The following is a 14,124-nucleotide window of genomic DNA, read 5'->3' on the forward strand; positions in this document are numbered from 1 at the left end:
TTCATAAATTCCAAGGGCTTATAAATTCTTTAAAATAAGCTTAGCCAAACACCTTCTTAAGCTACGGTTGGAAAACTAGTTGCTTTACACGGTTTTAGAGCATCCGCATTGGGGGTTCCTTGATAGCCTACTTGATAGTGGTTGTGTTATTGAGTAGGTAGTGCTGCATTGGGGTTACTTGATAGCCTATTTGATTTTTTTAGTTTTTAAAGAGGAGAGAGAAATTTTTAAAGAGGATAAGAGAATTAAAAAAAAAAAATCACTCGAGCATACTCGAAAACTCGAGTTCGAGTAAGGCATCGAGGATGCCGATGCCAATGCTCTTACAGACTTGTCGGCTGAAGCAGAGCCACCAATGGGCAATGGACTCAAAATCACCAAAAATGGTGCGTAAAATTTTCGTTAGGAATTTTGTTTACTTTTAAAAGTGACTGCCATTTAAATAAAATAATTTTGGCTCAGTTTGCGAATTTTATTTAACTTTTAAAATATATCAAATAAGTATCTAATCTTTTCTTCTTTGTTAGCATTAACTCTCCTAAATTTGTTGAGGTCACAAAGTTTCAAAATTTCATCGTTCAAGACCTTTATTTTGAGAAATCAAAGTTTGAGCTTTACCAATTTTGAGAGAAGTTACATTTTGACATATGGATTGATCAAAGTCCAACATTAGTGATGATGGCAAATATCGTCAGAGCAATTTCCTAATGTTAACGTTCGATTAAATGTTAAAATTATTCGCGATTAATATATATGTATCAGACACCGATCCATATATTAAAGTATTTATTTTTCACGAGCCGACTAAAATCCATTTCTATCACCCAATCGTTTATTATTGGATTATATATGTTGCTTCAATCTTGAAGAAGATGAAATCAGCTTCGCGGACAGTTCCTTTTTATTAATTCCAATTTCAAATTTACTGCAAATAAAAATATTTATTTTGTTATATGCAATTTTTTTTGAAGAAATATGCAAATATATTCATAAGCTTAAATTTAGAGAAAGGAATATAATTCTGGCAGTTCAAAGACTAAAATGAATACTCCATATAGTAATTAAAAAAATATTTATATAGTAATAAGTGCATGCTCGAAATATAATGAATTTCTCAAAATGTGAAGGTGGACCTCATAGAATGAGATTGTACTGGAAAACACAATGATGATGTTGTGTGCAGCGTGAATGCATATAGTCAAGTGTTGAATTCTCATTCTCATGTGCACACACACACGTATATATATATGCTTCATAATTTCCTATCTTTTCCACCGCATAATATTATAGCCCAGCATTGGCGCCGAAGCATATCAACTATTTCCATTATTCCATATAAGCTATTTTTTTTTTTTGATCGGGCAAAGTCATGTTAGATGTTAGTAATTAGTTCCCCATCCACTCCAAGAATCACCTTATCTCTCCATTCACCAAAATCCACCTTATATCTCCAATCTCCAATTCGCTCCCAAGAGGGATCGAACCCGGGTCACTTCACTTAAGTGAGGACTCGGTGGCCAGTGGGCTAAGCCCCCTGGTTTATTCCATATAAGCTATAAAAGATTTTGTATTACTCCCTCGCCCCCATTAATAATACTATGTTTTAAAAAAAATTACACTCTCTCACAAAAAATTATAGACACTTTTATCATTTAATCATTCTTTTTTTTAATAATGGTGCCCAACAAACCAGGGGGCTTAGCCCACTGGCCACCGGGTCCTCACTTAAGTGAAGTGACCCGGGTTCGATCCCTCTTGGGAGCGAATTGGAGATTGGAGATATAAGGTGGATTTGGTGAATGGAGAGATAAGGTGGTTCTTGGAGTGGATGGGGAACTAATTACTACTAACATCTAACATGACTTTGACCGATCAAAAAAAAAAAAATAAAAAAAAAAAAAATAATGGTGCCCAACAATAATGCATTATTATTAATGGAGCGAAAGAAGTATTTATGAGTGCATTTTAAATTAATTCGATTTTGATCCCGAAATTATCTACTTAGTGGAAATTTGTATAGGTATACTAGCTGAAGAAACGCATAAAATGAAAGAAGAAAGCACAAATGAAATGAGAAAGAAAAAGTGAAAGTGAAAATTGAGATGAATGAGAGCAAGGCTTTCTCTCGCATCAATGAAAAAGCCTAGAATCCTTTGCAGAGCTGAAGATGGACAGTATTTAATTTAGTCCAGGAAAAGAATCTACACATTACTTGTTGATGGAGCAAAATAATGCAACGCTATCAAATTAAAAGTAAGTGTAGGCACGTGAATTTATCAAAAGAAAAAGGATTTTTTTTTATTATAATTTTAAAATTTTATTTATTTTGAAATTTTATGAAATTCAAAATTAAATAAGATACATTATTAATTAAGATATCGTCACATCTCAAATATAGAGATTAATATCTTTGACAACAAATTAAATTTTAATATAATTTTCAAGAATCAATGAAATCGCACTACATTATCTTTAGAACCATAATCATGAGGGCTCAGGCCAAAGCCTGACTATTCTCACAATTATAAATAGAGGTCTCAATATTAGTTTTAAACACAAAAATATTTGAAGAGCTTAAGAAATTGAAGGATAAATTCACCATTGCAAAATCCTCTCCACCAATCAAGACATTCTATAAGGAAAGCAACATGTTTTTCATCAAAATCATCCAAGTCAAACGTTTGATTCAGAAATAAGGTGCAAATTTGAGTCAATGTCATCAAATTTAAAAACAAATCCAAACAGATCAAGAAGACGTACCCCCTCTAAATATTCAAGAAACTCATAGAACATTAAAGAAACTTTCGAAGAGAAAAATTTGATGATCAAGTAGAGAACGATCAAAGATACGTTTGAATGGACCTTAAAATCTTCAGGGACTTATGCCAAGCCACATACTACAATGATTGATATTTGAAGATGTCATGGGCTACCAAGCCACATACTACAACGTATCAAAAATCGGACTACAGACGAGAGAGCACGACCCAAAACAAATTAAAATGCTGCGTAAAGTTAAAATTTGCACGCGGCCGTGTACCTAGACTGTGCCGTGTACCTAGACTGTGTCGCCAAATTTAGTGCCTTTTGAGCACGCACATGTGTTTGGTGCTCGGGCTGCATGTTTGCTAGTCATTTGATAGGTTTCGATGGATTTTAAGTCCGAATTTTGTTTTCACTTGAATTAATATTCTGGCTCATAAATACCTTTCGAAAGCTTCAATAAAGAAAACATACCCTTTATTTTCTGAACTTTTGCATTGTGGAGCTTTAGAGATGAGAAGAGAAAACAAGTTTTTTGCAGTCAAGGTAAAAGATAGCGATATTCCGTGATTTTCCCGAGTTTTATTATTGAATTATACTCCATCCGTCTCATTACAAATGTCTCATTACTTTTGGGCACGGATATTAAGAAATGTGTAGAATGTAGATAAAATGGGCTGGTGGAAATTATTTATATTAGGTATAGAGAGATAATATATTGTCAAAAATGGAATGTGACATTTGTAATGGGACATCCCATTATGGAAAGTGAGACATTTGTAAATTGTAATGGGACGGAGGGATTATTATTTTTCATTGTTCATAATTTGCTAGTTCACATGTTTATGTGTGGATAGTAATCTTTTATCCTAGAGTTAGAGAATATATGATGAATTTCTTAACTTATTTTGATTGTTTAATCTATACATTTTCTTCATTTTCATATTCTTGATTTTATTGTTTGCTTAATTAATTGACCACCAATTTTACATGATTAATTGCATTGATTTGATATAGGGAGATGATTATTGATGTTTGATTGAGAACTCGAAACATGTTTTTCAATATTAACCGGGAGGACTTGAGATTAGTGTTAGGACTTATATTCTTAGAATCTATTGAGAGTACGTTGCATGTTTAAGTACAATTTCGAGACAATAGTCTTGCATGTAACTATGGTTTATGCACTACGAGAGTAAGTGTAAACTTTATCTGTGACTTTCTTAGGATGAATTGAGTCCGAAGAAGTAAATCGATATCATGAATTTATTTGATTTTTTGAATCTGTTGAAACCAACTTTCTCTTTGTTCAAAATTTATGTATCTTAACCGTGCTTGTTTATTTTATTTGTTTTCTTTTAAATTTAAAACAAACTCAAATTATCATCAGTGCAAATAGAGGATAGTAGTTAATTAGGAATAATAGTCATTGCAGTTCTCAATCTCTTTGGAATACAAGTTTACTTGTTGTTTATACTCAATTGCGCTCGTACACTTACGATGTTAATAAATGAGCGAACACCTAGCTTTTTGATAATTCCAAATAAAATAAATAGCATTTATGTGATTTCGGTATATGGATGAAATTATATGATGTAAATAAGTATGCATAAACCTACCTCTCAAAAAAAGTATGCATAAACCTAGTTATTTTAGACGGAGGAGAAAAATCGTCCAAAATTACAATGTACAACGAAAGGGGCAGTGGACAAAGAAACATAAATATTTGATATGAAATGTCTCACAACCACACCAAAAATGTTGTGGTCACCAATCCTATCTCTCTGTATCTATTTAATCTTTACCCTAAAAACCTTGGACCAAGCAGATATTGGAATTCCAATTAATGCAGTCACGTGTGTGACACACTGAATTAGGACTGTGTTTTTATAAGCAAAAATAAAATAAAATAAAAATAAAAATAATTGGAAGAGAAACTCCACAAATATAGGATTATCCAGCTTGAACTGTACCAACTCCTGCTACATAAATCACGTGAGAGTCCCTACTCCCAGCTACGTTTAAAATTTTTGGTTCTATATACAATGTTATCTTCTTTGTATGTGTCAAAGAAGGTAAATAGCTTCATACATTAATCATTTTACCATTAAATTAATATATGCATACAGATTATTGTTTATTTTAATGTTATATAAATTTAAAATGATGTTGTTTCGGGAATTATTAAAGAAAAGAAAATTAAGCTTATAGTATTAAAGAAAAATCATTGGTACACATATATTTCCCTATTAAATTGGCAACGACCATACTCAATTTTTAAGTTTGCAAAATTTATTCAGATAGAAGTATGGATAGATTTTTTTATAGTTCGAGTATTAATTAGTTAAAATCGATAAATTGTGACGGAATAGAAAATTAGAGAATAGTTTGGAATACATATATATAAAAGAATATTTTCAGGATAGTAGTAGGTAGAAAAATATAAATGGATATAATAGATTTGATGAATTTACTTTATCGGCGTTGAGATTTCTGCTTTAATTGATTGATCACTGGATCTTCTGGATGATCGACACATAGACTCTCGGTCAGGATGAAGGGAGAAAAAAATGAATAAATATGGAGAGTGAGTGAGGCGTTGAATGCTCATTGCTAGCTCCCCTCGCTCTCCTCTCTGCATTCTACTCCCTTACTTTTTCTGAAAGGAAAGTGGGAAAAGAAAATGGAACAGGAATTGGATCTTCAGAATCCGTTGACGGTTTACGACGACGTTTCGTCTCTCTTCACCAACGAGTCCGACCACATGCCGCGTCTTCTCTCCTTTGACCCCTTAGATTTGCGCTTCTCTATTCGCCGGACTGCTCTCTCTCTCATTCTTCAAGTAAACTCAACATTTCATCGCTATTGTTTTTATAAACAAACTCATTAACTTCTCTCTTCTTTTTGTCTTGTGAAATCTCTGCAGGCGAAGTTCTCTTACGGTTTAGATCCGTTTCTAGTCTACCTCTCTGTCAATTACGTCGATCGATTTCTCTCCAACCAGGAATTTCTGGTAATTTTGATTTGAGATTTTCAATTAATTAATCATGTACAACCGGTCGACTGCAATGCTTCCATGAGAATTATGTGTTGATAGTTGAATGTAAATCAGGATAAAAGTCCGTGGATTCCACACATTCTGTTTGTTGCAAGTCTTTCACTTGCCGCCAAGATGAGAAATTCTGATTCTTCGGTTCTGCTCGCCGTTTTACAGGTTTTACATAATCCCTTAGTTTATATTAGCTTTTTTACGTAGATTGGAAAAAATAAAAAATAAAATTACGGAACCAAACTTTCTATGCTATCCATATATATTGGCTGAAATTCAATTTTATCCTCTCTATTTTGGGGAGCTGGAATTGGACCGGTCACCCATCATGTAAATAGTAGGATTTGGGAATTAAATCGAATATGATAAGATGGTCTTTGACTCTTTGTGAAGTTTTAATATAGAAATTGGGAGATGTACGGAGCATCCAGAAAAACTGGAGTAGAATATATTTTGGGAAGGATATATTTGTGATAGTTTAATTCGTTGTTGAACAGAGAGAAGGTGGTTATGAGTTTGAGGCACAGTCAGTTCATCGAATGGAGAAGATTATACTAGCGGCCCTGCAATGGCGGATGCGATCCATCACTCCTTTCTCGTTTCTTCAATATTTCCTCTCTCTTCTCAACACACAAGACTCTTCTCTGACTCAATCTCTCAAGACCCGAGCTTCCGATATTATTTTCAACGTCCAACACGGTATTTCTATTTAATGCTACCCGATTTATTGGTATCTAATTTGTGACTTTGGTTACCTTTTCGCACGCAGAATTGAAGCTTTTAGAGCATAAACCATCGATAATTGCAGCTTCGGCACTTCTCTGTGGCATTCAGGAATTGAATCCGCTCACATTTTCTTCTTCCAAAATCACTCTCTCTTCCTGTGGATACGTCAACAAAGTAATTAAGGACTGTAATTAATATGTACCAATATTCAATAATTTTGTATGTTCAACTTGAAACTTAAAATGGTGTATTATTGCAGGGCGCGTTGTTGGAATGCGTGGGTATGATGAGTAGTGTCGTGGAGAGGCAACGTACAAGCGAGGACGGTTTTCCGGAAAAGCGGCGCAGGCTAAACGGTTTATGCGACAATAGAACATTCCAGATCACTCAGATACAGCAGTGTTGACACCGTGTAAACACCTACTCAAATTTTGGAAAAATACATCTTTCAGTGGGCGATCATAACTTGAGGGAGGCTCATGATCGAATTTAATCCGCTCAATATTTTTTTTAAATCCAACTGTTTTAAAAGTATACTAACTAGCTAGTACTAATAAGTAATAATTATAGATATTAAAAGAAAAGAAAAAAGATTAACTGTTGTTCCAACCTTCCAACCACAGGAAAGTGAGAAAGAAGGAACCGTAGACCAGCTTTCATTTTGTTAACAACTGCCACACACCAATATCAGTATCGAAACTGAACGATATTTTAAATAAATAAATATGCATAATATATATTATTTAAATATAAATCTAAATAAAAAATTGAAATTATCCACGACATAATTTCAATAAAAAAACATGAATTCGAAAATATATAAATTTTCAATTTTGTATTTTCAATTATCAATTAATTGATTTTCATTGATAATGTGTATAAATATATAAATTCACAATCAAAAGTAAGTATAAATGATAATGAGTATCATTATATATCATATAGTAATATTCTAAGATGTTCAAAACTATTTATTTGCATATAGTTTAATATTAGTATATTTTTGGATTGCATATTTAATCATATTTATGTGGTCATTTTGTTTAAATACAAATTCTAAAATAAAGTTCCTATACAATAGAAAATAAGAAAAATGAATGAAAGAGAAAGAACGGTATAATTCAAAGAAATTAGAAAAGAGAAAGGAGAGATAAAAGATCAGAGAGAAAAAAAAAATTATAACTTTAATTGATAATAACTTATTCATTTTAAATTTATTTTTTATAATTTTTATATTAAATTAAAGATAGTTTTGTTATCTTTAATTTAACATCCATGTTGAATATCTTTTTATTAATCAAAGTTGACGATTTTTATAAAAGAATCAAAACAAAAAACAGAAAAGTGAAGAGAGAGAAATTTTGGTGGGAAAAAGTAGCCGTTATACTGCTATTTTATATAATACTATATAGATAAGCTCCCGAAGGAGATGAGCAAGAATAAGATATAGGAAATCTATCTACATATGATAGCAAAATACAGGATGAGATCTAGTGTCCCACAATTTTATGTGTGTCACTGTGTCCCATGCTTATATCTATTATTTTAAAAATATCTTTTTTATAAAAATGAGATTTATTATAATACTACTATGAATTATAGTATTTAATTTTTATATTAAAAAAATATATTTTTTTAAAAGTACTCCATCTGTCTCACAAAAACATGAACGTTTTTCCATTTTGGGGCGTCTCACAAAAATATGAATATTACTATTTTTGAAAATTATCCCCTTATTTTTCATCCCTCCTTTTTACACTTATTTACAAAAAAAACCATTATGGCCCACCACTATCTTTTTTTAATTAATTCATTACTCTCACAACCTTTTTTAAAGTGAGACCCCTTTTCCACTCACTTTAACTCTCAACTAACATTTCTTAAGACCCGTGTCATTTCTCTTTCTTCATGTTTTTGTGAGATGGATGGAGTATATACCATGACTTTGAATTTATCAACCTATTATTAGCTAATAAAAGTGAAATTAAATGATAAAAAATAATTATATACCCTATATTGATGGAATGAACCCTAGTTAATCATCAGAAAATTAAACTAAAGCATACAAAGTTGAAATTGAAGAAAAAATATATAAGAAAATAAATAAAATTAAAAGTGGAACACAAAGTAGGAAATAAAGTGTGGTACACTGAATCTCAACTGTTATATTCTAGCCATAAAGAATAATTCTCTATCCTACGTAGCATCCCCATATTATTCTATTTTCTCTTTTTTAATTTTGTTAATCTTAATATAATCAAGCAATCAATAAATCTGCATGTTTTTTTTATTCTTGTATACATCTAAAATCAGCATTTTATTCATTTTTAATATATATAAATATAGATTGAATAAAAATAAATATCTATAAATATATATACACCAATTAAGTATATAATCAATAAACCTACATATAATATAAGCATATTTATGTATATATAGAGTGTACATATTTAGAGAATGGAGAATGACGAATAAATCAATAAATTTTTTGAATAAACCAATAAAATTCATGAACAGATGTATCTATCTAATATATTTAAAAACATGCCCCCTCCAGAATTTGAACGCATATGAAAATACTTGTTCATGCAAAACCCTTGATTTATTTGAAATATTATTAACTTATTCGTAAGGCCACAGATTCATTAATCTTCATTCTCTTAATATATAACATTTTCTATTGAATCTTTCTATATATACATATATATAGAGTTGGGTTCCGGTAATACAGTGTCATTAGGTAGTATGTAGTACCAAATTTGGATCACACATTTTGTACATAACTACATATGGTGCGCTAAGAACATGACGTGTGACAGAGGGCTTCCAAAGAAAAATACACGCAAGGGTAAAACAAAAATAAAAATTTTAGACATTAATTATTTTTTTATCTGAAGTATTTATAATACATATAATTGAACACAAAAATGCATGTATATATAAACACAAACATGCTTAACTTTGCACACAAAAATGTATTGAGGTCGTTGCACCTCTTGAGCTAGCGCCCGCCGCCACCCGGCACCTAACGGCCGCCTACCCTGCGCCCGCCTCTCAATACCACTGCTCATCGTCCGCTATGCATTTTTGTGTGTAATGTTATGCATATTTTTGTTTTCAAGTGTATGCATAATTTTTTTAATATCTAAACTTTTTATTCCCTTTTACCCCTGCGTGTATTTTGACTTGGAAGACATTTGTCACGTGTCACGTTCTTAGTGTGTCATATGAACAAAATGTGTGGTTTAGAATTGGTATTACATAGTACTACCTAATATCTCAATTATATATACTCCCTCCGTCCCAATATTCAAGTCTCCTATTCCTTTTTGGGCCGTCCCAATATTCAAGTCTCCTTTCCCTTTTTGGCAAAAATTAAGCTAGAATTAGTTGAATTAACAATGCTCTCTCTCTCTTCTCTCTCTCTTTGTCACTCTCTCTCTCTCTCTCCTCTCTTCACTCTCAAATCGCCGTCTCTCTCTCTGTAGCATAATCGCCGCATTTCTCTCTCGTTTAATTCTCCGTCCGGCGCCGTCGTTCGCGCGGCACGACTCAGGCGGTCAGGCCACCCACCCCTTCGCAGTTCACACCCCACCGTACAGGCGTCCACTCGCGGCTCTTCTCCGCCGCGACTCATCCACTTCCAGTCGCCGGAGGGCTTCTGCGACCACGACTCCCACCAGCCGGCGTAGCCAGTCGTCGGTTCTCCTTCAATTTCCTCTACCTTCTCCTCGTCGGAATATTTCGAATCGGAAAGCTCGAGCCCTTCTCGACTCTGTATCTTTGATTGTGTATCTTTGATTTTTGGGATGAAGGATGCCTTTATGTATGTGTGTGTTCTGCCAGAGATCTGTGTGTGTGTGTTTTGCAAGAGAGAACGGCGAGAAGAGAGAGAAGAGATTTGGGCTCGATTTTGAGAAATTGAGTGTGAGGAAGAGAAATGGAGAGAATGACAGTGAAGAGGAAGGGGGAAGTGACGCCAACCGAAGAAGGAATAAGGACGACGACTCGCCGGCCCCTCAGCAGCGGCGACGGCGGATCCAAGATGGAGGAGGAAGTTTTGGGGCTGAACTTGCATGTTTCGATTGAGTGTATGTGTGGGTGTTCAATGAGCCAAAGAAAGGGGGACGGAGTCACGACCAACAGCCTCGCCGACAGCTGAAACAGCCGGCGAACGATGGCGCAGAACTCACGTGCAGAGAGAGAGGCGCAGAGACTTGATTAGTTGCTTTAATTAAGAAATAAAATAACATTAATTAAAGCACTAATTATGTGGTCCCTACTAATTTAACATCAACTTTACCTCTCCTAAATACCCGTGCCCAAAACAAAGGAGACTTCATTATTGGGACGGAGGGAGTATATATGTGTGTGTGTGTGTGTGAGAGAGAGAGAGAGGGAGAGTTATTGTAATACCCCGGATTTTCGATCCTAGGTTTCACATGATCCTATTGATATTATTAAGATATGATAGATCCCTAATTCCCGGATAAAAAGAATAATTATCCTAGCAATGATTTAATGAGTCTTGATGCCTAGGTTTTCTCTAAAAAAAAAAAAGAGAGACGGTAAATAAGAAGATGATTATTTTATTTTTCTGTGTGTTGTTGATTTCAATAAATATATATATTTATTTTCATTTCAAAGTATGAAAAGCAAAGTGCATATTTTTTTTCGAATACGCGTTTGTTTTAGTTCGGGTTTGAACGATTACGGGCCCGTATAGAGGGCCAAAGGTGGGCCGATTCTTAGAGAGCCTTGGGCCGATTTTAAGGCCCTATTTTAGAGCCCAAATGCAGCCCATTTCAGCCCCCAAAGCCCACTTACACATCAGCCACCCTTTCAAATTCAAAAGGGGACAAGGGTGATCATTACATGCATGGGGAACTACCAAAATGCATGGGAAGTGCAAGAGTCTCACAACCAATGCACCCATGCATTGGTGGCAGCCACCCTACCCTCCCCTAGGCCTTATTTTCGTTCCCCCTCCCTCCACTTAAGTCATTTGGCTGATGCAACTTCCTCTATACTCTTTAACTCTCTCTACAAAGCCTAAAGCCTCACTCCCCCTCCATTTTTCGTCCCTCCTCCTTCCCCCACCCTCAAAACTTTTCTCCCACCATTATCACACTCCATAGAAGCCCTTGAAGCCCCAAGAGAAGTATCAAAGCAAGGGAGAGCGTGGAAAAACTAGGGCGTAAAGTTAGAGTGAAGGTTGTGCTTCGAGGGTGAGTTTTTCTTTGATTTTCTCAACTGAAAAAGCTTTATGGCTATGGATTTTTACACATGTGTGTGATATATTATGTGAGGATATGATTTATGATTTTAGATGTTCATTTTGGTAGAGTTTATTGGGTGAAAAACCGTGCATGAGGTAAGGCAGCGAATCTGCCATAAGCACACTGCTCCGGCAGTGTTTTGCAAGACGATTCCAGCCATCCAAACGGTCCCCAAAAATTCCCAAATTAATTGTGTATCGTTCTCAATATGTTTTATATACTATGATAAAATTTCAGAATATTTGGAGCTCGTATGTTTTATTTATGAATTTTTGAACATGACTGCCTGTCTGGAATGCATTTCTGGTAAACAATCTTTGGGAGGCCATAAGTCAAGTTTCAATCGGTGAAAACCTTTGAAACTTGAATATGTCACTCTAGACTCCCGTATCTTTCTTTTGGTATCGGCCTCACCATTTTTGAGTAAGGAAAACAACCGGTATAAATTCTTGAAATCTAGTTCTTATTCTTTGTACCATCTAGTAGCTTTTACAAACCTACGAATTTGAGGTGGAAAAGGCCAACCTAAATCTTTGATTCTCAAGCCCATTTTTCTACTGAATATTCATTGACATGTTAGGAACTTGTTTGTTTATTTATAGAATTTTTGGTAAAGACGAAGGTGGTTTTTCTGATTTAAACTTTGAATCTGCCGAACTTGAACTCTTTTTGTGCACTGAACTTTGGATGTTAATATCTCCTAAACCATGAATCTTCTTGGGGTAAATTCAACTGGAGAGTGTTACACTTTCTCCCTAGTTTTCGGATTGACCCTTGGAGTTCCTAGTGGCCTTTTGTAATGGGATATATGAATTTGTAAAGAAGGCCCATTGACTTGGTTCTAATCTGGAAATCTGAAATTTCCAGATTTTTGCTTGTTAAGTACCCATCTTTGAATGGGCATATCTTGCTCGTTTGAACTCTGTTTCATTCGATTCAAATTGGAGAATGATCCTTGAAGTGTCTAGTTTCCAGAATATCCTTTGGAGCCTCATTTAGAGATCCGAGGCAGAATTGGTGTCTGTTGCAAAACAGCCCCTTAAGAGCTCAAATTGTTGAATTATTTTCTAAGTTGAAAGTTGGTTTTAAAGGATGTTTCATGAAATATTATGTATATGTGCATGACGAGTTTGTGATATGTTTTGTGCAAAGTTTTCATGAAATTGAGTGAGTTAACCTAGATAAGGCATCAAGATAAGCTAACGTATGTAAAATGCATAATCCCTAGTTCGATTTTGCGTTGTAAGTCCGGGAATAGGTTGACCTAGAGATCCTAAGCAGAAAATGGTTTTGTTATCCATGATATGCTCTAAGAGTTAAGAACTCGTCTTGTAGGAATTGGTCCGCAGGACGGTGCCACAGCTTAAGATCACCTCTCTCTTTCACACCGAAGATCAGGTCGGTTATATTTGCAAAAGTATATTGGGTTAGTAAGCCCTCTCTTTTTATACAAGCAAATATGTTTTAAATTGTGAATGCATGCAAATATTTTGTTTGGTTGTTACAAAGAACAAACGGGGTTGTCCCCACAGAACAAGCGGGGTCGTCCCCAAACGATCGGCTCTGTCCCCGACGGGGGCCAGGGTAGTGTACACCAGTAAGAAGTCTAGGTATGGGATTGATTCGGCCGGGTCTCCCATACTTAGCACCAAGAAAGGTAACACCAAACCAGAAAGGCGCGCAAAGGTTAAAGGAGCTACGGCTCACAAGTATTTCAGAATTTATAGTAATTATTTTTCAAGTATTGCTATATTTTCTTACAGGCATGCATCTCACCAAGTATCACAGTTCTTTAAAAACCAGTTTAAAGAAAAAGGGGCATTAACTTCACTGAGTGCATTAGTACTCAGCCCAAAGTTTTAAATCATTTCAGGTTAATGGAGTCGGGCGCAGCGGGGGCTAGGTGGTGGTGGTGGTCTGGAGCTGTCGACAAGGTTTCTCAATGATATTTATTTCCCATAACCTCGATCACCAAACATTTCATTTTGTTGGTTATGCCCTGCGTGGCGATTATGAGCTTGTTTACTGCTTTCCCTAAACAACTGAACAATTGAGTTGCTCTTGGGCACTCAGACACCGTGATAACGAACTCTCTAAACTTGACCGGAGTCCTCATACTTCGTGTTAAGTTGGGTTTCCTTTGAGCAGAACGATTAAAGAATAGGTTCATTAATTCCGCTAATTAACCAAGTTTTTTTTTTCAAAATAGTTAAGTTACTTACTTCCGCTAAATAACCTTGATAATCACACCCAGTTCAGCGTGGCTGGCCCCTAGATAAGTCGGGCCGTCACAGTTATACTGAG

At 34.8% G+C, this 14,124-nt stretch overlaps 1 protein-coding gene and 1 long non-coding RNA gene across 2 annotated transcripts; both read left to right on the forward strand.

Annotated features, from left to right (window-relative positions):
* Positions 1-5,050: 5,050 nt before the first annotated feature.
* LOC130985615 (putative cyclin-D6-1) lies at positions 5,051-7,048 on the forward strand. Its single transcript, XM_057908685.1, has 6 exons — positions 5,051-5,605; positions 5,690-5,776; positions 5,876-5,977; positions 6,310-6,511; positions 6,582-6,712; positions 6,798-7,048. The coding sequence occupies exons 1-6, from the start codon at positions 5,447-5,449 to the stop codon at positions 6,942-6,944; spliced, it is 828 nt and encodes a 275-aa protein (XP_057764668.1). The 5' UTR covers positions 5,051-5,446; the 3' UTR covers positions 6,945-7,048.
* A 4,569-nt stretch (positions 7,049-11,617) lies between these two features.
* On the forward strand, positions 11,618-13,978 carry LOC130985616 (uncharacterized). The gene is made up of 3 exons (XR_009089031.1): positions 11,618-11,769; positions 13,156-13,218; positions 13,694-13,978. It is a non-coding gene; the product is annotated as an uncharacterized LOC130985616 (long non-coding RNA).
* Positions 13,979-14,124: the final 146 nt, after the last annotated feature.

Source organism: Salvia miltiorrhiza, chromosome 5 (genome assembly GCF_028751815.1).
Source record: "Salvia miltiorrhiza cultivar Shanhuang (shh) chromosome 5, IMPLAD_Smil_shh, whole genome shotgun sequence".
NCBI lineage: Eukaryota > Viridiplantae > Streptophyta > Magnoliopsida > Lamiales > Lamiaceae > Salvia > Salvia miltiorrhiza.